The 23,456-nt window shown below is 42.1% G+C and overlaps 1 protein-coding gene across 1 annotated transcript in view; it reads right to left on the bottom strand.

Annotated features, from left to right (window-relative positions):
* Window positions 1-14,487: 14,487 nt before the first annotated feature.
* Window positions 14,488-23,456, bottom strand: part of LOC138797035 (bifunctional heparan sulfate N-deacetylase/N-sulfotransferase 4-like) — a 218,748-nt gene continuing 209,779 nt past the window's right edge. The window contains exons 12-14 of the mRNA XM_069976807.1: window positions 20,689-20,791; window positions 18,902-19,012; window positions 14,488-14,642 (exon numbers count right to left, since the gene is read on the bottom strand). Of these exons, the coding sequence (XP_069832908.1) occupies window positions 14,601-14,642; window positions 18,902-19,012; window positions 20,689-20,791 (256 nt within the window). The 3' untranslated portion in view covers window positions 14,488-14,600. The remainder of the gene's footprint in view (window positions 14,643-18,901; window positions 19,013-20,688; window positions 20,792-23,456) is intronic.

Below are 23,456 nucleotides of genomic sequence, written 5' to 3'. Positions count from 1 at the left end.
CCTGGCTCTTCCTAGTACCCCTGGTGGTATTGGGTACTGGGGTAATAATGGGGGGATTAGTGTTAGCCATTTTATACCGGCCAACACTAAGCCCCGACTTAGTAATGGATTCCGTCTATTAGACAGCTTCCACTACTAAGTCTATAAAGTAATGAAAGAAAACACAACACACCTAGAATTTTTTTTTTATTCAAATAAAAACACCCCCACACCCCTCGTTGACCATTTTATTGTACATTAAAGTGCGCCGGTCAATGACGTAGTCCAAACGAATCCGACGTAATCCTCTGCGTGCCAGGATCTGGAAAAGAAAAGAAAAAAGAAACACAAGCAAAAACAAACAACAAGTAAGGGGTAAGTACCTGGGAGCCAGACTGTAACTCCCATGCTGGAGGTCACTCGGCTTTCCCAGCATACTGTAAGGTTAACCCTTACAGGATCCTGGGAAAGCTGGGTGACCTTCAGCATGGGAGTTACAGTCTGGCTCCCAGGGACCTACCACCCTGGGGACCAGACTGTTGTGGCACTGCACCTGCACCAGCAAGGAAGGGGGTAAAGTGCCCCCTTCCTTGCTGGGGCAGATGCAGTGCGATCTCTATGAGGGGGGTACCTGCTGCTGCTTCTTCCTCCATTGTTGATAGATGTCCCGGAATGTCCCGGTAAGCCCCGCCCCCTATACGACCGCATCCGATGCAGGGGCGGGGCTTACCGTTGCGGGGGCCGGGCTTACAGGGACATCCTAGCAACAATGGAGGAAGCAGCAGCAGGTAACCCCCACCATCTCCCTCCCCAGAGCGCATTGCATCTGCCCAGCAAGGAAGGGGGTTAAGTGCCCCCCTTCCTTGCTGGGGCAGATGCAGTGGACTCTGGGCAGGGGTGGGGGAGGGTGATGGTGGGGTTACCTGCTGCTTCCTCCATTGTTGCTAGCTGTCCCAAGATGTCCCGGCTTATCGGGACAGCTATCAACAATGGAGGAAGAAGCAGCAGGTAACCCCCCCCCAGGGAGATCGCACTGCATCTGCTCCAGCAAAGAAGGGGGCACTTAACCCCCTTCCTTGCTGGTGCAGGTGCAGTGCCACAACAGTCCGATTTCCAGGGGCTTAAGCCCCTGGGGGCCAGACTGTAATTTCTCTGCCGGGATTTTAAATTTCCCGTCCAGAAGCAGACCGCTTTCTGCTTCTGGGTGGAAAACTCTGTAGGCAGGGAATCCCAGCTTAATGAGGGGATTCCCTGCTCCTGTACTGTAAGGAGGGGTGCGCTATGCGACCCACGGTGTATATTGGCTCCACATTATAGGTGGTGCAATACACCACCTCTAGTGTAGAGTGAGTTTGCGACACATGTGCGACTATTTTAGATAGTTGCACATGATAAATCATGCCTACTGGCGTGATCAGTCTATGTGGGGGAAAAGTCGCAAAATTTTGCACAGCTATGCAGTTGCTCAAAATTTTGCGACTTTTCCACTCCAAAAAAAAGGTGTAAATTTTTAATAAATCTCCCCCATAGTATATAATGTCAGAAGAATCTATTCAATCATGATTGATTACGAATGAATGATTAATGTTTCTATAACACAAATTACCTTTAGGCTATGTTCACACAACGTCAAAAATAGAAAAAAGGCGCCCGATTTTGATATTTGAAAAAACGTCTGTTTTTGCCGCGATTTAACTGACTGCAATGGCAATGCATTGAAGTCAATGGGAAGACGGACGTCCAATACACACAATGTATTGAATAACAAACGTTTTTACCGTGGGCATCAAAATAATGAACATGATCATTACTTTCGGATGTTTTTTGCAAACAGCGGACGTTTTTTATTAGTTGTTAACACACAGTTTTTCTTTTGTCACCGTTTTTTCTCCGTTTTTACTATTAAACTTAATGGACTGTTCAATTAAGCCGCATCCAAAGGCCAATTAGTAACCAAACTAGAATAATGTACAAACACCAGTCATTGTACTAAGGGGAGGCCAGATAGCTAAATGACATCCATTATTTTGGATTTACAATAACGGACGTCATTTTAAACGGGGCTGAAAAAACATTGTGTGAACATAACTCTGCTTCACACTGTAGTTCTAAAAAGGCATGTAGGGAAGTATATTTACAAGTATATATTTATACAGAAAATAATAATTTCCCGATGATTATTATAGCATGGTGTCCACTACTCAAGTAATATGTTTGTGAAGTGCAGGTGTTTCTGCAAAGGAAACACTGAGCCCAGAAATTACTAAGGGGTTGGCCACTTTATAGTAAAATAGTTGAGCGTACAGTATTAGTAATTGTACTCACTGTATACACTGACAGCTGCTCCCTGTGTACCTCATAGAGCTAACATCAGACTCCCCTCCTCCAGGCTGTGCTGTCCTGCTCTGTGGTGTTTCTGTCCATAAGATGGCTGACATGTAGGAGCATGTGACCATGCCCCGCTCTCCAGTGTCCACCATATACAGGCATATACAGGCTCAGTGGTGGATACTGAGGATGCGGCATGGTCACATGCTCCTCCATGACAGCCATCTCATGGACAGAAACACCACAGAGCAGGACAGCACAGCCTGGAGGAGGGGAGTCTGATATTAGCTCTATGAGGTACACAGGGAGCTGCTGTCAGTGTATACAGTGAGTACACTTACTGATACTGTACACTCAACTATTTTACTATAAAGTGGCCAACCCCTTTAAGTAATTTCCGGGCTCTGTGGTTCCTTTGCAGAAACACCTGCACTACACCAACATATTAACAGGCATATGCTGGTACATCCAGGGGTGGGTACATACCACTCCTGGCCACCATGACAAGTACCTGAGTGGTACACTACCATCTTGCCCTAGCTAATACCCCCTGGTGCCCCTGGGTTACCACACTTGTTTCTTGTTATCACCATTGCAAGTAGGGACCATCTTTGTGGTTGTCCGCAGTCGCCTAAGACTGTTGAGGCAAGTAGGTAGGGTCAGCTGGTGGGAAGCAGATTAGAGCTCATTGTCTATGTCCTTCCCTGTCCTTCCCAGGCTACCCTACTGTTTAGTCCCCTGGCTAGATTAGACTGATGCTTAATTTTAACCATTATTGTGATGTTTAGAGGAAGGGTGTTAGAGTTAAGTACAGAAACTAAGTGAACAATCCCTTTAAGAGTAGCCCACACTACAAAACAATGTATGCAAGCCTTGTAAATATTGTACCATCTGCATATTTATTTTAATTTAGACACTTAAATGAAGCATTTCCTTGTGGAATAATTTAATAAAAGAGACAAGTAATTGTTTTAGATACAAACCATTACCAAGTGATTAATTACTCTGATATTTTGCATGGATTATGTTGATGCTTTTATGTAAATATCTGGCAGCTATTTAATAATTTTTGCATGTTTGCAGTTATGTATAGGAATGCACACTCGTAATTAGACTGTAATTCATATAGTAATTATTGGCTTCATTGCTCAAAGTACAAAGCTTTAACCATTGTATGATTAAAATATTCAAATAGTAATTGTAACATATGTGAGGTCTGGACAGACTGAGGATGTAGTAATTATAATACATGACATCTGTCGACTTTCTTGGAATATTGATTTTGATCCATGAAGACAGAACTATATGGTCTGAGCACTTTAGATGCATTGTATTGTGCGTATGGCTGTATTGATGTAAAGTGATAAGAAAACAGGCATTCGGAGTCACAGTTTTGCTGCTTTATTTGGTGTTATGAAGGTACAGCGAGACTTTTCTTTTGTGACTACACCCATCAGGAAACCACCATATTAAGTGGCCCTATAAGTCAATGTAATGACAAGGGAAAAACCAAGGCCAGGTAACCATCCACATACAGCTGTTTCGAGGTGATGCCCCTCATCAGTGTGGAGCAGGATTCTGGCTAGGTGGGAGGAATGCCTTGTAGAGCCATAAGAGAAAAAGATTGCTGATCTCAGGGAGACCAACCAAACGACAACACAGTCGGCTGCTAGTGAAAGCGCTTTTGTTTCCCAGAGGGCAATGCACCTAGGACCTCACTGCTTTGAGCTCTTTCACTAGCAGCCGGCGGTGTTGTCGTTTGGTTGGTCTCCCTGAGATCAGCGATATGTTTCTATTATGGCTATACTAGGCATTGCTCCCACCTAGCCAGAATCCTGCTCCACACTGATGAGAGGCAACACCCCGAAACAGCTGTATGTGGATGGTTACCTGGCTTTGGTTTTTCACTTGTCATTACATTGAGTTATAGGGCCACTTAATATGGTGGTTTTGGTGGTTTCCTTACAGGAGCCACCCCTTGGCTGGGTCCTTCCCGGAGGGATGTCTGGCTAGTCCTGTGTTTCGAGACTCTTTGATGAGGCTCCACGGGCTCTTCTTTTGTATAAAGGGCAGGGGTGTCAAACTCAAATACATAGTGGGCCAAAATTAAAAAATTGGAGAAAGTCGTGGGTCAACCTTAATATTTAATGACGATTGCATGCAGCGTTTCTGGCACTGTCAGAGCAGCGTGCAGTGTTCCTAGCACTGCCTATCCTAAAGTGATTGTCCCCACATGGTAGTTGTGCCCCATGTTGTAACCTCCCCTCATAGGGCCCCACATAATGGCCAGGCCTACTATTAGAGCCCCACATAGTAGCCAGCCCTTCCAATAGTGCCCAATATAGTATCCAGCCCTCCCAATAGGGTCTTATATAGTAGCCAGCCCTCCCCAATAGTCTCTTATGTAGAAGCCAGCCCTCCCCAATAGTGTCTTATATAGTAGCCAGTCTGAGCGGCAGTCCGGACCACCAATATTATGATCTGCTGACACATCAGGTGGGCCAGATTTAATACAACAATGGAAATTGTCTCAGCGGGCCAAAAATAACGGCACTGTGGGCCAGAGTTTGACATGACTGATATAGGGGGAGATTTATCAATAAAGTGAAATTGTCTCAATTACCCCTAGCAACCAATCAGATTCCACCTTTCATTTTCCAAAGAGTCTGTAGTGAATGAAAGGAGGAATCTGATTGGTTAGTTTTCATTAATTGGGAACGTAGTGCTCAGACCTTGACCGATTAGGAGCACGAGTCGGGAGAATTGTGTGCTTAGTGTGTTCTCTCCCATCTCTATGTAACTTTAGGACAAACTCATAATCTAAACTCTCTATTACACAGGGCGAAGGAGAGGAGCAAACTAGCACTGTCAGCATTCGCTTGCTCCTCGTGCCCAGCTCACTATTATAGGCGTCGGCAGTGAGCAGGTAATGGTCCCTTTACACGGAGCGATATTTTGCGTCAATCGAACGATTAACGATTTCGAAGTAACAATGTTTTTTTTTTATAGCGATCAGTGTCAATTTGTTATTATTTAAGATCACTTAAGCCTATCTCACACATAGGGTGAATTGTTGAAAGATCTGCGAATTTTCTGCGAACGACCAACGCCAATTTTAGAACATGTTGAAAGATCATGATGAACGAGTTATCGCTCGTTGCTTGATTGTACAAAGTGTTTACACGAGTCGATTATTGCTCAAATGCGATCGTTAACGTGAAAATTTGAACAATAATCATTCCGTGTATAGGGACCATAAGAGCGGAGAGGGGGGGGGGGGGCGCGGGTAGCTGCAGTGGGAATAGATAGCAGCGGTCTGCTGCCGCCACTCCTATTCCACGGGGCGACGGCAGCATATTGCTGCTATGTAGGTCATTTGTCTTTCAACATGTTTCACATCATTCAAGTCGGCTGATCGTTGTCTTCTATGATACCAGACGATTATCAGCTGTAATTGCTGATATCGGCTGATAATCGGCTGATAAGTCTTTGGGACTATCCAGGTTTTATAGACTCAGAGCACTGAGAAAAGCACAATTCATTATGTAGTAGTATATGACATTTTAAAAACAATATTTCAAATGTAAAACTCTGGTTAAAGTTATGTAACTGGAAATTGTCATTGTCCAACAAGAAATATATAGAAGTACATAGAATTTCTAGCAGAAAATGTATTTTAATCTCATGAAGTTGGAAATTAAGAGGATTCTTCCATTTTTACCCTCTGGCATTTATATCATGCTGAATGTCAGGGTAATTCATTTCTCTGGGCTAATTAATAGTTTACTCTTCAGCTCCATGTCTTATGCAACCTTTCAAATTTGGAACAAAATCAGAGTAAAATGTGATACTTCTTTTAATCAGAAAGGTATGTATGTAGTTATGTATGATATTTCAAAATGTCTAAGGAGCTAGACTCCCACATTCAGGAACTATAAATCCTTTACTGTATATAAACTTTTTGACAATAAAACTTTTGACAATAAAAAAATAAAATAAAAACTGCCTGGAAAACCCTCTGACAGTAAGCACAGTCAATGCTGGACAAGTAAGTATGATTTCTATTTTTTTCTTCTTTCTTTTTATAGAAGTTTTAAATATGTTGTTACTTTATTAAAAAGGTTAATGAGGGGAGCGTCTCAGATTCAAACACTTTTCCTGCTCCCCTCATCATATTGATATATCATGTTGGACAGGAGCGGATTAACTTTGCCATGGGCCCCGGGCTGTTCACCAAGCTTGCCCCCCCCCCCCCCAACCCACTGTATCTATGGCGGCACTAGCTTTAGTCTTTTTCCTCCATAATGCAGCCTGTAAAGGACCTGTGGTGACATCATTGTCACATGATAAGGTCCTTCAGTATGTTCTCTAATGTTACTGCATTGTCTCCTGGCTGCAGTTTTGCCTTGATTTGTGCAAAATTGTGGTAAAAAGCAGCGATTTTTATGCAAATCATGGCAAAACTGTAGCCTGGAGATAATACACAACTGAAAGTATAAGTCTGTTTGGGGGGCTATGGACCTCCCAGGAGCCCAGGGCCCCGGGCAGCCGCCCGAAACAGACCTATTATGATCCGCTACTGATGTTGGACGGGGCAAGACTCCACAAAAGGGCTTCCACGTTTGTGCTGTCTGTATTTCACGGAATATGGAAATAAATCCTTGGACTTAGCCAAATAAAATGGCTAATGCAACCCTCCCCTCCTCCTTATCATCTCAGTACCCACTGCCACATGGGTACCGGGGACAGTTGGGAACCAGAAGGCATGGACCATCTAAATTGATGGTCTGTGCCATTGGGGGGGGGGGGGGACCTTCAAGCATCATTAGCCTGGGAAAGATCAATATAAATGGCTCTTCACGCCTTGGTAAGGTCAGGCCGTTAGAACATAGTTTATGAAGGCCCTCCTCCCCAAGATGCCACTGCCCCTACTCTTTCTTTGCCCGTTGTTTGTGACGTGTTAAACTCCCAAAGCTACCTCCTTCCATTTACAATATTTAATTGAAGCTAAATGCCAAAAAATTTACTGTGTTGCCTTCCAATCCAACAGCTGTTTTTAAGAGGAAACTGCATAATTTATTATCTGAACCCATGGAGGGACATTTAATAAGGAATCTAATGTGTGCAACTATTCTAATGGATATTGGTGTGTATTTCATTCCAATGTCTTGTGACTGATTTATTAACATGTAGCACTGCCATAGTAAATGTATCTAAATAAAAAGTCGCAAAAAAGTCACACAAAAATTCGCAACTATGAAAAAATTACGCAAGCATATTCACCTGGTACTGAGCAGTCATAAGCCTGCACCTGTTTGTGCAACTTTTTAAAAAGTGGCAAATGATAAATTGGGTGAATACTCAAAACAGGCACACTAAAAGAAAGTCGCATCAAAAAAATATTCGTCTGTCGAATACTGGTTCATAAATAGAGCTTAGACCAAAACTGGGGAAAAATCCAATTATTTACCTAAAAATAGGCGCAAAGCCCTTGATGAATTTCCCCCATGGTCCCTACATATTATGTTGCCCAAAGCACGCAAATCACTAACACATTCTACTGGAAGGCCCGTAGTGGCAGGTTATTTATTTATTTATTTTTTGCAAATAAGTATCCTTTAGTATTAAAAACATTTTTGCAGCCCCTGGTGTTGGAACAAGAATCACAAGAGAGATTGGCAGGGCAGGAAGCCAATGGTTTATTGTAGAGATGAGCGAACCTGCCGGATTTCTGGTTCGTACGAACCAGAAATCTCGGTATCTGACTCCCCCTGTCTGCCGGCTCCGTGCAGCGGGTGGATACAGCGTAAGGAACGCCAAGAAAACTGGGATATAGCCTATGGCATTGGCTGTATCCCAGTTTTCTAGGTGTTCCTTGTCAGAGCGCATGGGCCTGGGCCCCATAGCAGTGGCATGGTCTGCCTTTATGGTAACCACACCACTGGGATCAACATTTTTACCTGGACCAAACTGGCTGTCATTTCAAGAAGCAGTTAGTGATAATTGTTGTGTACCCGCTGGTCCAACCTCTAATACTTTCACAAGTATTTCATGACAAGTTCATATTATGTTGAGTTAAGCTGACATGTATATTAGATACAACAGGTTTTCTAGCCTTTAGAAATAAACCTAATTAGACCCTAAAATAGTAGAAATTAAAGTTAAATAATTAGTTTTAATATAAGACCCTAAATTTGGCACATAAATTCATTGGGTGTTTGGCAAGGTCTTCATACAGTATAAGTGTCAACTTTGGAAGACATATTCAGCACTCACCTGCTGTTTTACTGGTACCAACCATTATCACAGCTTGTCTGGCTTGTAAAAATCAGGACAGATTGCCCTAAAATTTGTCATGTAGATACATTGGGTGTCCACAAACAGTTTTCATAAAGGTCCTCCTGACCTTACTGGACATATACAGCACTCACTTTTGACATTATTAGACTATGTCCTTTATAGGCATGTAAACACCTGGACCATTTGACTTCAAATTAGCATGTTGGTACATTGGGTGTCCAGAAAGGTTTTCATAAAGGTCCTTACCTTACAGGATGTTTACAGTCTTAGGTAACTGTCAGGGGCGGAACTACCGCCGTAGCAGCCATAGCGGCTGCTACGGGGCCCCTAGCATCGGGGGGCCCGTGGCCTGGGCCCCCGGAGCTTACTGCCTACAACACCCGGTGGGCGAGCGGGCCTCCCGGGTGTTCAGTGTTCTGATTGACAGCGCGAGAAGCCATAGGCTTCCCGCCCTGTCAATCACTCTTGTGACCGCAAGCAGCATTTGCTTGCGATCACAAGAGTGTTGCCCCCGCCCCCGACAGATCAGCAGCTTCCAGGCGAAGTCCCGGGCAGCGACATCACTGAGGTCAGTGTGCGTCGCGGTGGCTGGGACTTCCGGTACAGGAAGTGACGCGCACCCTGTACCGGAAGTCCCAGCCGCCGCAGCGCACACTGAGCTCAGTGGCGGCGCTGCCCGGGACTTCGCCTGGAAGCTGCTGATCTGTCGGGTGCAGATGAAGAGAGAAGAAGAGGCCTGCGACCGACGGGGGATTGTGTGGTTAGGTGAGGGGAACACTGGGGGCTGTATATATATATGGGGGATGCACAGCACTAGGGGCTGCATATATATATATATATATATATATATATATATATATAGCCCCTAGTGCTGTGCATCCCCCATATATATATATACAGCCCCTAGTGCTGTGCATCCCCCATAATATATATATATATATATATATATATATATACAGCCCCTAGTGCTGTGCATCCCCCATATTATATATATATATATATATATATATATATATATACAGCCCCTAGTGCTGTGCATCCCCCATATAATATATACATATATATATATATATATATATATATATATATATATATATTATATGGGGGATGCACAGCACTAGGGGCTGTATATATATATATATATATATATATATATATATATATATATATAATATGGGGGATGCACAGCACTAGGGGCTGTATATATATATATATATATATATATATATATATTATGGGGGATGCACAGCACTAGGGGCTGTATATATATATATAGGGGATGCACAGCACTAGGGGCTGTACATATATGGGATGCACAGCACTAGGGGCTGTATATATATATATATATATATATATATATATATATATATATATATATATATGGGATGCACAGCACTAGGGGCTGTATATATATATATATATATATATATATATATATGGGGGATGCACAGCACTAGGGGCTGTATGTATATATATATATATATATATATATATATATATATATAGGGGATGCACAATACTGGGGGCTGTGTATATATATATATATATATATATATATATATATATATATATATATATGGGGGAGGCACAGCACTGGGGGTTGTATATATATATGGGAGAGGCACAGCACTGGGGGCTGTATATATGGGGGAGGGACAGCACTGGGGGCTGTATATATGAGGGAAGGGACAGCACTGGGGGCTATATATATGGGGGAGGCACAGCACTGGGGGCTGTATATATAGGGGAGGGACAGCACTGGGGGCTATATATATGGGGTAGGCACAGCACTGCGGGCTATATATATATATGGGGGATGCACAATACTGGAGGCTGTATATATATGGGAAGGCACAGCACTGGGAGCTATATATATGGGGGAGGCACAGCACTGGGGGCTATTTATATGGGGGAGGCACAGCACTGGGGGCTATATATATGGGGGAGGCACAGCACTGGGGGCAATATATATGGGGGAGGCACAGCACTGGGGTTATATATATGGGGGAGGGACAACACTGGGGGCTATATGGGGGAGGCTCAACACTGGGGGCTGCATATATGGGGGAGGCACAACACTGGGGGCTATATATATATGGGGAGGCACAACACTTGGGGCTATATATATATATGGGGGAGGGGGAACACTTGGGGCTATATATATGGGGGAGGGAAAACACTGGGGGCTATATATATGGGGAGGGACAACACTGGGGGCCATTTGTAAGGGGAACAACACAGGGGGCAATCTATAAGGAGGACGTCACAGAGGAGGCATCTATAAGGGTAAGTACACTGGGGATGTATATAATAGGGCATGCGCAAGGGGGGGTATCTACTTTAGTGGACTACACAGAGGGGTCATCTATAAGGGGACTACACAGAGGGGGCCATATACTACAGGGCAGGGATAGGGAACCTTGGCTCTCCAGCTGTTTAAAAACTACAGCTTTAGCTTTGACTGTCTACACATGATGGGAGTTGTAGTTGCCGAGGTTCCCTACCCCTGGTATAGGGGATGCACAGAGGTTGTCATCTACTATAAACACAGAGGGGCTCTCTACTATAGTAGATGCACACAGGGCCATCTGTGTGGAAGACTGAACAAGGGACTATCTATAAGGAGCCAGGGCTACCCACTGAAAGAGGGCTTAAAGGGGCCAAAACAGATGTGCAGTGTGTATAGAGATGAGGATGGTGCCAGAGTGAGGAGCCTAATATGTCTGTCTGGCAGATTCTGTGGATTCGTGGCTCAGAGAAGTTCTCATAACGGCACAGGGCAGATGGAGAAGATGAAAAGGGAAGATCTCCGATCAGAGAAGACGTCCCCTGTGAGTCACTAAATATATTTGCACTGTAATTTATATGTAGTACAGAGCCTGTGTAGAGCTGGGTGTGTTGACGGTGTAGTGGTCGGTTGAAGGGGGGGGGGCAATTAAACGTTTGCTATGGGGCCCAGCCATTTCTAGTTACGCCCCTGGTAACTGTTGTTCTCTGTTATCAGCCATTATCACAGCCTGTCCTGTATATACATCCCAAAACTGGAACAGTTTGGCCTCAAATTTGGTGTATACTTACATTGGGTGCCTGGGAAGGTTTTCTTAAAAAATCAGAGCTTGCCAGATATACAATGCTCACTGTTGTTCCCCTGTCATAAGCCATTATGAGAAATTCCAATCCAGCTTTAAAGAGGATATACCGATAGAACGGCGATGTCACGTGGAAGCTGGTGCCGCGGTCCGTTTTTAGAACGCGGTCCGTTTTTCCTATGCACGTGTACCGGGCCTGTGATCAAGCACTGGTGCCCGGCTTGCCCCCTGTGGGAGGGAATTCCCTCCCCTTTATGACGATCGAAAGACGGACCGCCCCATCGGCTTCCCATTGACGGCTCTGTTCTATCTTGTTTGAAAGTTTGAAGAACTTTTTGGATGATAGATTGGAAGAAGTAGAGGGCCTTATGTGTTGCATTATTTAAGGAGAAGTCCGGCTAAATTTTTAATTAAGTATTGTAGTGCCGTTGATTCAGAGATATTCTCCTGAATAATAAGGACAATATCTAGACCTCTTCATTATGTGTGTGTGCTCAGTAGTCCTGGGTAATCATGAGCACCAGCACACTCTGCCTATCAGCTTCTGATTGGCAGTTGTCTTTCTATGCAGTGTATAGGATAAGATAGACTGTTCTCAATTAGCAGCTGAAGCATGGAGAGGGTGGTGCGACATAAAGCCTATTCTTCTGCATATCAGGAGAACCGCAGAACAAAATGATGTAAGTAACACATTATTCTGTTCAATATTTCTGTCACTAGTTTATGCTGCCCTTACTTAAGGCAGCATGAACCCACTGACAGATTCCCTTTAACTGATGCACACATGTTTCAACATACGTATATTTGACCTACACGTTCATGTGAACTGGTTCCTGGATTTCATAGAATCTCATTTTATGATACTTTTATGATATATGAACTCTAGCACTTATACTTCCTGCCATGTACCATAAAACTAGAAAAACAGCATAAAACACATTAAAGGGGTTGTGCCATGAAGAAAATAAGCTCAAGGCCAATGATAGGTGGCTGCATAAATCTGGATGCAGAATGTTTCTTGCATGGACAATTGTATGTTTCCTGATCTAGAGTTGGATCAGGATTTTTTTTTATGTCTATGCACCTGACAATAAAACTATCAATGCTGCTCATCAACAGGCTCTGCCATAAGGTCCCATGACTCCCTCTCCTAGCAGTTTTAGGCTCCTACCAGGCTCTTAGGCTGGGTTCACACTGCGTTTTTGCAATCCATTTTTTCATCAGTTTTTTAAGAAAACAGATGGAAAATGGATGCTTGTGTGTGTGTCCATTTTGATCTGATTTTTATTGACTTAAAAAAACAAACAAAAAAAAAAAACAACGGATTTAAAAAAACGTACTTGACCTTATTTTGTGTACATTAAAAAAAATACATGCGTTTTGATCCTTTTCTACAATGGAAGTCAATGGAAAAATGGATCAAAAGGGATTCGCACAATTGCATCTGTTTTTCTATCTATTGAAACTGATCTAAAAAAACGGATTGCAAAAAAGCAGTGTGAACCCAGCCTTAAGTATTTCTGAGGTTAAATAAACAGTGTTTAACTGCCGGGGTATATAGGGTAATTAGCAATTTCCCTTAAACAAAGCAATGAGGGCATGTATGGGCTCCTAGGCAATGAACACACAAAAAGACAAGTACTTTGAACTCTGGCGGTGCTGGATTATTACTGTTTTTAATAATATGTAAAAAAGAAAACTTTTCTGACCACTTAAATTTCACACTGTTCCTGTGTAATTAAATATATATATATATATATATATATATATATATATATATATATATATATATCTTTATCCCCCCCCCCCCCCCCTAAATCAACTGGTGCCAGAAAGTGCTAGAGATTTGTAGCTAGCTGCTGTATGTCCTGCAGGAAGTGATGTATTCTCTCCAGTCTGGAGAGCAGGAGAGGTTTTCTATGGGAATTTGGTTCTGCTCTGGACAGTTCCTGACATGGACAGAGGTGGCAGCAGAGAGCACTGTGTCAGACTGGAAAGAATACACCACTTCCTGCAGGACATACAGCAGCTGAAAAGTACTGGAAAACTTTTTGTGCTGAACTATCCCACCTGTATGTGAGGAGAACAAAATACTGTTGCGGCAGGGTAACTAAAGACTTGAAGTTATCAGCCTGATAACGGTTGGGCAAAGGTTATAAGATAAGCAGAAAATTGCTATTTGCTATTTTTGCACATATCCGGTTTATTTAAAAATATATTTAACAGGCTGGAAAAACCACTGTAAGGTGATAAACAACTAAAATCGTGTTTTAATGTAGAGATTTTGGAGTCTAGAAATAAATTATGGCTATTTCCCCAACCAACACATTCCACGCGCAGCTGGAAACCACCAATCATGCTGATAAAAAAGAGATGGAAAAAGCCATCCATCTGGACATAGATATCTATATGTAAAAGTGTAACAAATACACAACAACAGGTATTTTGTTCAAACAAAGACCCGTAATTGCACAATAAGCTTTTGGAGGAAATGATTGCAGACTGACTGCTGGCAACTGTCACAATAACCGCTTATGCTTGTGTAATGACAGTATTGACTCTCTGAACAAACATTCACTCAAGCGCCAATACCAACAAAAATCTTTATTTTGCCCTAGAGATCAAAGTGCTCCACACAGCAGATGTAATAAAAGACATAAATAAAAAGTTTATTTTTTTTGTAAATAAAAGGTTTTGTAGTGGTTATTTAGTGTGTATATATATATATATATATATATATATATATATATATATATCTTACAGTTCCAGTAAAAAATAAATATATCTCAGTGGAAAAGCATAGTCTTTTATAGTCCTTTTCTCTTTTTTATTTGCTTCTTGCTGATGTTATATAGCGTGCCTTAGGAAGGGGCAGCAATGGTTTTCAATATGTCTTCTCCAGAATTAGCGAAGACCGCACGTCGACGTCCTCATTAGGTTTATACACTGGAACAACAAAAGGGATGAAAATCAAATTTGGAAATGTAAAGGAAAGAGTTAATGAAAGTAAATGAAATATTGTTTATACTATTTACAATATGTATTAAGATAGATAGAGGTGGCTGGATGGATAGATACAGTAGGGAAAAAAAGTATTTAGTCAGCCACCAATTGTTCAAGTTCTCTTACTGAAAAAGATGTGTAATTGACATCATAGGAAGACCTCAACTATGAGAGACAAAATGAGAAAACAAATCCAGAAAATCACATTGTCTGATTTGGAAGGAATTCGTTTGCAAATGATGGTGCGTTTAGACGGAACGATTATCGTTCAAATTTCCACAATAACGATCACATTCGAGCGGTAACCGGCTCGTGTAAACACAGCGAACGATCAAGCGACGAGCGAGAAATTGTTCATTGCGATCTTTCAACATGTACTCAAATCGTCATTGGTCGTTCGCTAAAAAAAAGTCAAAGATCGTTTCGTGTAAACAGTCTGTCAAAGATTCACCCTATGTGTGAGATGGGCTTAAGCGATCTTAAAACCGATCTCAATAACGATTTTTCTAATGATTTACTTGTCTAAACGCTTCGTGTAAATGGACCATTATGGTAAAAAATGAAGCTCCTATTACACAGGGCGATGCAGAGCAGCAAACAAGCGATGTCAACGTTCGTTTGCCTCTTGTTTCCCGCTAGCTGCCGGCGCATTGGCAGCTATCGGGTAAATGCAGGGGAGCCACGGGGAGCAGGGGGGGGGGAGGGCTGTCTGGGTGTTCATTAGATTGTCCGGGCAGCCCATGGTAGATAGCAGCAGTCTGCTGCCACCGCTCCTATTCCATGGAGCACCGGCAGCAGATCGTTGCTATCTTAAGACCCTATTCCACAGAACGATTAACAGCCGTAATCGGCAGATATCGGACGTTATGGCCGATAATCATCCCCTGGAATAGAAGGCAACGATCAGCCGTTGCAGTCGCTTGTTTTTAAACATGTTGAAAAACAAACAACCGATATAGCAGCGATCTGCTGCCGTCACTCCGTGGAATAGGAGCAGCGGCAGCATACCGCCGCTATTCTCTATGGGCTGCCCGGATGATCAATCGTTCACCCGGGCAGCCCCCTTGCAGCTCCCAGAGGCCCCTCCGACACTCACCTGCTCGCTGCCGCCGACTGTAATAGTGGCGGCAGCGAGTGGAGAACGAGGAGCAAACGAGCACTGATAGTGCTTGTTTGCTCCTCTCCATTGGCCCATGGAGTAGGGCCTTTAGTCGTTTTCCTTTCAACATGTTGAAAGATAAACGACAGACTGTTAATTGTTTTACAGAGAGAAAGCTAGTAACAGCCATGCATGGCGGTGTGACTGTTGACATGGTCAGTGGATGGGAAGGCCTCATGTCTTTCAGCACCTTGGAAACATTCTCTATAATTTCACATGACTTTCAGTATTTCTCTAAAGCACAAATACTCAGATTCATACATTCAGAGTCACTAGTAACATTTATGTCAATCATAAAACATAGAAGATAACTTTAATTTTACCTGTAAATCCAAATCTTAAACAAAATATCATTTATTTTTATTTAGATTTGCTACGTATGTCACATTGAGTACTTAACCCCTCAATGACAATGATGGACATATCAGTCATGAGTAGGTGCTTGGTGCTGCCTCATAATGTATATATCCATCACTGTGATCTTGTGTGCACTGCCTAGTATATACACAACATTGTGGCAGGAGCTTAGCTGTCATTTACAACCAACCAAGCTTCTGCTGCAACTGCCACTCAGGTGGCAGCAGTTTAACCCTGTAGATGCATCAGCCAGTAGCAAAAGAGGTATCTAAAGGGTTAACGGTGAGTGGCAACCCAAACGATCAAAAGGTCACTTGTACCACAGAAATGGTAATAAGAAAAATTACAGCTCATTCCCCAAAAAACAAACTCCCGTACAATTGTGTCAATTAAAAAATAAAAAAGTTAGGGTGAAACTTTTTTTTTTATTTAAGTGATTTTACCGTACAAAAGCAGTAAAGGAAAAGGGAAGATTGGTGTACACTGGTGTACACAAAGGAGAAGACGCCTTAGACTACACAATTAAAAGGCATATTAATTTTACCCTGATCCCCTGCGATGACTTCCAGTCTTTACTTCCTACCGCTTCTTCCTGTGATTTGTCATCCTTACAGGAATTGTCCTGCTCTCTCTTGTCTCTCTTAGGGCCCTATTCCATGGGATGATTATCGTTTGCATAATCGTTAACGATAAACGATCCAAACAAATGCTATTGTGAAAGACCCAGAATCGTTCACCCATTTAATGGAACAATAATCGTTACTTACGATCGTTCTTGCGGTCATCTTGTCGTCGCTATTGGGTTCGTCACTACTGCGAACGACCGAACGACATCTTATTCAATGCGAACGATTTGCGAACGAGCAACAATAAAAATAGGTCCAGGTCTTATTAAACGATCAACGATTTCTCGTTCGGTCGTTAATCATTAACTGCTATTCAAACAAACAGTTATCGTTAAGATTCGAACGATTTAACGATAATCTAATCGTCCCAAGGAATAGGGCCTTTAGGGTATGTGCACACTAATCCGTCCCTCGCGCCCGCTTGCAGACTGCAGTAGGCGCACGCGTCTCCGCCCATATCATAGACTCCATTCCATGCACGGGCGGATTCCTTCCTTTGCCCAAAGAATGAACTTGATCATTCTTTGGACGGAGGAAGGATTCCGGCCGTGTATAGAATAGAGTCTATGACATGGACGGAGACAAGCTGGGAATTCCGCGACGCAGGTTCCGTCTGAATTCCTCAGTGTGCACATACCCTGAGTCAGTAACTGGCTGAGTAGGCTGTCCTAATGGAAATGACTTGTCAGTGGAAACAGGAAGAAGCGGTGACAAGCATGAGCAGCTGGGGGATTAGGAATTGTATCATTTTTTTTTTTTTTTTAATGGCCTCTCTACCTATAGATAAAAAAAAAACATATTTTTATCAGCTCTAAACTGGAGGAGATCAAAAGCTTAGGAAAATAAATGTAAAAATGTTCTGGTCTTATATTAGATAACTGCAACGGCTACTTCTTCTACAAGAGAAGAGCAGAATTTAAATATTTTTATAGGCAGTCAATTTTCTAGTGCTGAAGTCAAATAGCTATTTTACCCTAAATTGCCCCGTAACTGTATAATATTTTAGCATACACAGAACAACAACAACAACAACAACAACAAAAGATTTCGTGTTTTCGAGCAATGGCTGAAATGTCATCTTATTTGAGAATTAAATGACAAAAAAAAACCTTTGCATTAGTTCCCTAAGAGCTAAAGACTTTAGGACTAAAAACCCGTTAATTGGGTTCTTAAAGTTTAGCCATTGTGACTCGGCAAGTATAATTGAACTAAAAGCTTTTGTGCAGTGATGACCTTTCAAGGATTACTATAAAGCTCCGGTGACATTATGGCGAGGACTGAAGTCGGATTTCTGTCAAAAACACAATCAAATACACATTTACGTGGTAGATGTGTACGATGAAAAAAAAAATTATCAATGACCAAAGGAAAAAAAAAAAAAAAAAGATTTATATAGCACTTCTGAGAACTGCAGGAAGCTATTATTGAACTAAACTCTTTAGAAAATAACAGCTGGAGGTGATACACACAGCGAACCCCTTGGCTTTTGCTAAAACGTCGTAAATGTGTATTGAAAAATCCCAATACCTAGAATATTATTGGTGAAAAAAAGCATTTAAAATGCCCAAAATTCAAAGGTACTAAATGAATGATAAAAAACGTTCAAAATGGCATTTCGTATGATTTATTCAACCTGATTGTAAAACTAACCTTCGATTCCACTGCAAGCTACTCCTGCCCATTGCTTTGGTTTTCTCAGACAGTATTGCATGTTGTATTATATGAAGGATTCCAATCATAAAACAGTTACTGGAAGTCTCTTGTTATCAAAAGTAATGGGTGATGTATGAGTCCCATGTTTAATGTAGTAATGTATCTTGTACATTCTAGTACTTCTCAGCTAGGCTACTGAGAAAAGCTCTGACAGTAATGGGGCTGATAAATAGCACCCTGTGCAATCAGAAATGTTTTTGAATTTTTGTAACTTATTCAGGGGATCATTACCGGTAATCATAAAAATGTGAGGGGGAAGGAATCATATTATCATTTTTTCATAGTGGAAAAAAATAACCCACAAGGCTGTAATTGTATATAAGTCCATTTCTTCAATGCTATCTCACTTTCTGCAACTCCTGTCTCAGCCAGGATGGTAAAGGTTGTCCCAGTCTGTGGAGAAGTTTGGACAATTCAATATTGTGGTCTTGGTAATAGGTTGAAAGAAATGTTCTTGACTGGAAAGAAGAAATGAACATGGTTAGGAGGAATGGTCACTGCAACATTGTCTGATTAGGTAACATAATAAAAAATACCATTTGATTCCTTTAAAACAGTAACGAAACGTGTTACCATATTTTCCGGCGTATAAGACGACTTTTTAACCCCAAAAAATCTTCTCAAAAGTCAGTGGTCGTGTTATACGACGGGTATGGTTGTCCCATACGGTGGGGGGCTCAAAAATGGCTGCATCCCCACCGTATGGGGCAACCAAAAACAAACAGTTAACTCACCTGTGGCCCGTTCCCGGCCTACTTGCGTCTTCTGTCCCATTCCTGGTGCAGGAAGTGTGACATACACTGACTGCGCCGGGGATCCTTGAAGCTCCCCCGAGCAGCTGAGCATCTTATCGGAGAAGATTGGAAATGACTGGCTGCCAGGAGAGCTTCGGAAGAATGACTGAGGCTTCGGGTACTTCCGAAGCCTACCAAAGCCTCTCTCATCCTTTGAAGCTCTTCCGGCAGCAGAGTGTCTCCGATGGGACGCTCAGCTGCTCAGGAGAGCTTCAGAGATCCCGGCGCAGTCAGTGGACAGAAGACACGCGGAGGTCGGGATCGGGCCCCAGGTGAGTTAACTGTTTGTTTGTTTTTCATTTAGCTGCAGTTAACCCCTGCCTGACTTGTCTAAACAGTGTGCATGTACCTTAGTGACACAGGTGCACTATTTAGACCAGCAATAAATATAAATTCTGCCTAGGGTGTTCTTAATGATGAGGAGGAAGAAAGGAGAGGCGTCACAGACCTGGGGCACAGGCATTTTAGGCCACTCCAGCATGACACAGCTCTGCAAGTTTAAAAGTTAATTTTTTGCAGTAACCAAGGCACCGGGTACATTTTAAAAGGCACAACCGGTAAGGATTTACTCTCATCAAATGGATGGTACTAGCGGTTTCGTGGGGTAAGTTGGTGGATACAGAGTCGCTTTAACACAGTCAAGTCGCATTACTAAGACCACTTTCAAGTGTCTGCAGCAGCTCATGAAGGAAGTCACATGTCCTTACCTTGCTTGGTGAGTATATAAGATGTGTAATAGGCTGCTCTCAAACATATTACTCAATGCTATTATGGTTTAAAGGGGTGATTTATCAGACTTGCAAAAAAGGCGGATTATTGATTTTAGGCCAAAGGTGGCAGTTTTACTGAAACGGCTCAGTTTGTGAACTGTTAGTAAAATGGTTAATGTAATACATAGTAAATACAGTACAAAACTTAACCCCCACTGTAAATTAACGTCACTGCAGCCTATGCCTCAGGCTACAGAGGCCGGCGGGGAAGAAAGGCCAGCGGGGAAGGAAGGCCGGTGTGTGGCCACTGTTGGTGACCTGCCGTGAGCTCTGCCCCCTCCCCTGTCTGCCCTGCCACTGTTACAGGCTTCTAACAGCGGCAGGGGACAGAGAAGAGAGGGCAGAGCTACAGACTTCATCTTATGGGATCATTATAATCTCATAAAACGGAAGTCCCCAAAACGACCTGGGCATTGAGGCATCAATGACCTATGGCCGTAAAAGGGTTAAAATTTACATTTTTCAGTACAGCCTTTTCTGCAAATATTTGTAGGTACACCAACTGAAGATAAATATATCAAATCCAATTGTATTGTATTACTAAATAGTAAATACTAATTTTAAATTTACCTCCATATCCATTGCAGCGTACTTTCGGCCTTTATTTTTTCCAAGACATTTGGTTTTGCCTCCATCCAGTAACTGGCACCAGAAGCCTTTTTCTATACTAAATCTGAAAGATACAATTTAGACATAACGTTTTTCTCACGAGTTTACATGTAAAGATCTGTACATTGAAATACAGGGTGAATCAAAAGTCTCAGAACGCCTTCTTATTTCAGAATGAAAGGTAAAATGACATATTTGAGTACCCCAGCAAGTAATGGGTAAGATGGCCTAGCTTTGAGGATATGTCCAGTACATGGATACATCTTGAAAGCCACCATATTGGATCGAGGGCAAATTTCCCTAATGGGAAAGTGGTCATGTAACATATCAAAGACCATGATTGTCTAAAAAAAATCTATTGCAATATCTATTGTGGTTCAAAAGTTCATGATGATTGGATCCAACATCTCCAGCTCTGTGTTCAATCACGATCCAAATTCAAAATTCCCCTATCTGTACTTTATGCTTTAGAGTGTCGGAGAAAACTGAAATAGATACAGTGGGGAAAAAAAGTATTTAGTCAGTCACCAATAGTGCAAATTCTCCCACTTAAAAAGATGAGAGGCGTCTGTAATTTACATCATAGGTAGACCTCAACTATGAGAGACAAAATAAGAAAACAAATCCCGAAAATCACATTGTCTTATTTTGTAGGAATGTATTTGCAAATTATGGTGGAAAATAAGTATTTGGTCAGTTACAAAATTTCATCTCAATACTTTGTTATATATCCTTTGTTGGCAATGACAGAGGTCAAACGTTTTCTGTAAGTTTTCACAAGGTTGGCACACACTGTTGTTGGTATGTTGGCCCATTCCTCCATGCAGATCTCCTCTAGAGCAGTAATGTTTTGGGGCTGTCGCTTGGCAACACGGACTTTCAACTCCCTCCAAAGATTTTCTATAGGGTTGAGATCTAGAGACTGGCTAGGCCACTCCAGGATCTTGAAATGCTACTTACGAAGCTTCGCCTTCGTTGCCCTGGCGGTGTGCTTTGGATCATTGTCATGTTGAAAGACCCAGCCACGTTTCATCTTCAATGCCCTTGCTGATGGAAGGAGGTTTGCACTCAAAATCTCACAATACATGGCCCCATTCATTCTTTCATGTACCCGGATCAGTCGTCCTGGCCCCTTTGCAAGGAAACAGCCCCAAAGCATGATGTTTCCACCCCCATGCTTTACAGTAGGTATGGTGTTTGATGGATGCAACTCAGTATTCTTTTTCCTCCAAACACGACAAGTTGTGTTTCTACCAAACAGTTCCACTTTGGTTTCATCAGACTATAGGACATTCTCCCAATACTCTTCTGGATCCTCCAAATGCTCTCTAGCAAACTTCAGACGGGCCCGGACATGTACTGGCTAAGCAGTGGGACACGTTTGGCACTGCAGGATCTGAGTCCCTGGCACTGGCGTAGTGTCTTACTGATGGTAGGCTTTGTTACATTGGTCCCAGCTCTCTGCAGTTCATTCACTAGGTCCCCCCGCGTGGTTCTGGGATTTTTGCTCACCATTCTTGTGATTATTTTGACCCCATATGGTGAGATTTTGCGTGGAGCCCCAGATCGAGGGAGATTATCAGTGGTCTTGTATGTTTTCCATTCTCTAATTATTGCTCCCACAGTTGATTTCTTTACTCCAAGCTGGCTGCCTATTGCAGTTTCAGTCTTCCCAGCCTGGTGCAGGGCTACAATTTTGTTTCTGGTGTCCTTTGACAGCTCTTTGGTCTTCACCATAGTGGAGTTTGGAGTCTGACTGTTTGAGGGTGTGCACAGGTGTCTTTTTATACTGATAACAAGTTTAAACAGGTGCCATTACTACAGGTAATGAGTGGAGGAAAGAGGAGACTCTTGAAGAAGTTACAGGTCTGTGAGAGCCAGAAATCTTGATTGTTTGTAGGTGACCAAATATTTATTTTCCACCATAATTTGCAAATAAATTCTTACAAAATCAGACAATGTGATTTTCGGGATTTGCTTTCTCATTTTGTCTCCCATAGTTGAGGTCTACCTTTGATGTAAATTACAGACGCCTCTCATCTTTTTAAGTGGGAGAACTTAGACTATTGCTGACAGACTAAATACTTTTTTTCCCCACTGTACATACAACCTCCTCCTTGGAGGCATTGGAACCCAGGACCCCAAGCACTGCCCTTAGTGTGTGTGTATATATATATATATATATATATATTATATCTCCTCATCAGCAGACTTAAAATAATTATAAGATCATTGACATGTAATATAAATAAACAAAATGTGGCGGGTACAAATATGAATGTAACTTTGAAAGATTTGAAAAGAAAAAATGAAAACAACCTTTTTTTTTTACTATTTTAATTTGCAAACTTTGAAATTATATACTTTGTAGCAAATTCTCAACTTACTAATAGAATGTATGGTTTTCAGAAAAGAAAATATAGTTCATTATCAGCAAGCAGACACCTTAAAATTACTGCAGATATTTTATTTATTTTAAATCAACTGGTGTCAAAAAGGTCTACATGTCTGTATTTACTTCTATTTCAAATATTGAACCCTTTCCAGTTCTTATCAGCTGCTGTATGCTCTGCAGGAAGTGGTATATTCTTTCCAGTCTGACAAAGGGCTCTCTGCTGCCACCTCTGTCCATGTCAGGAACTGTCTAGAGCAGGAGAGGTTTTCTATGGGGATTTGCTACTGCTTTGGACAGTTCCTGACACAGACAAAGGTGGCAGCAGAGAGCACTG

The sequence above is a fragment of the Dendropsophus ebraccatus genome, chromosome 7 (assembly GCF_027789765.1).
Source record: "Dendropsophus ebraccatus isolate aDenEbr1 chromosome 7, aDenEbr1.pat, whole genome shotgun sequence".
Lineage (NCBI taxonomy): Eukaryota > Metazoa > Chordata > Amphibia > Anura > Hylidae > Dendropsophus > Dendropsophus ebraccatus.
Note: the sequence above shows the minus strand (reverse complement) of the source record. Positions and strands in the feature narration are given on the sequence as shown.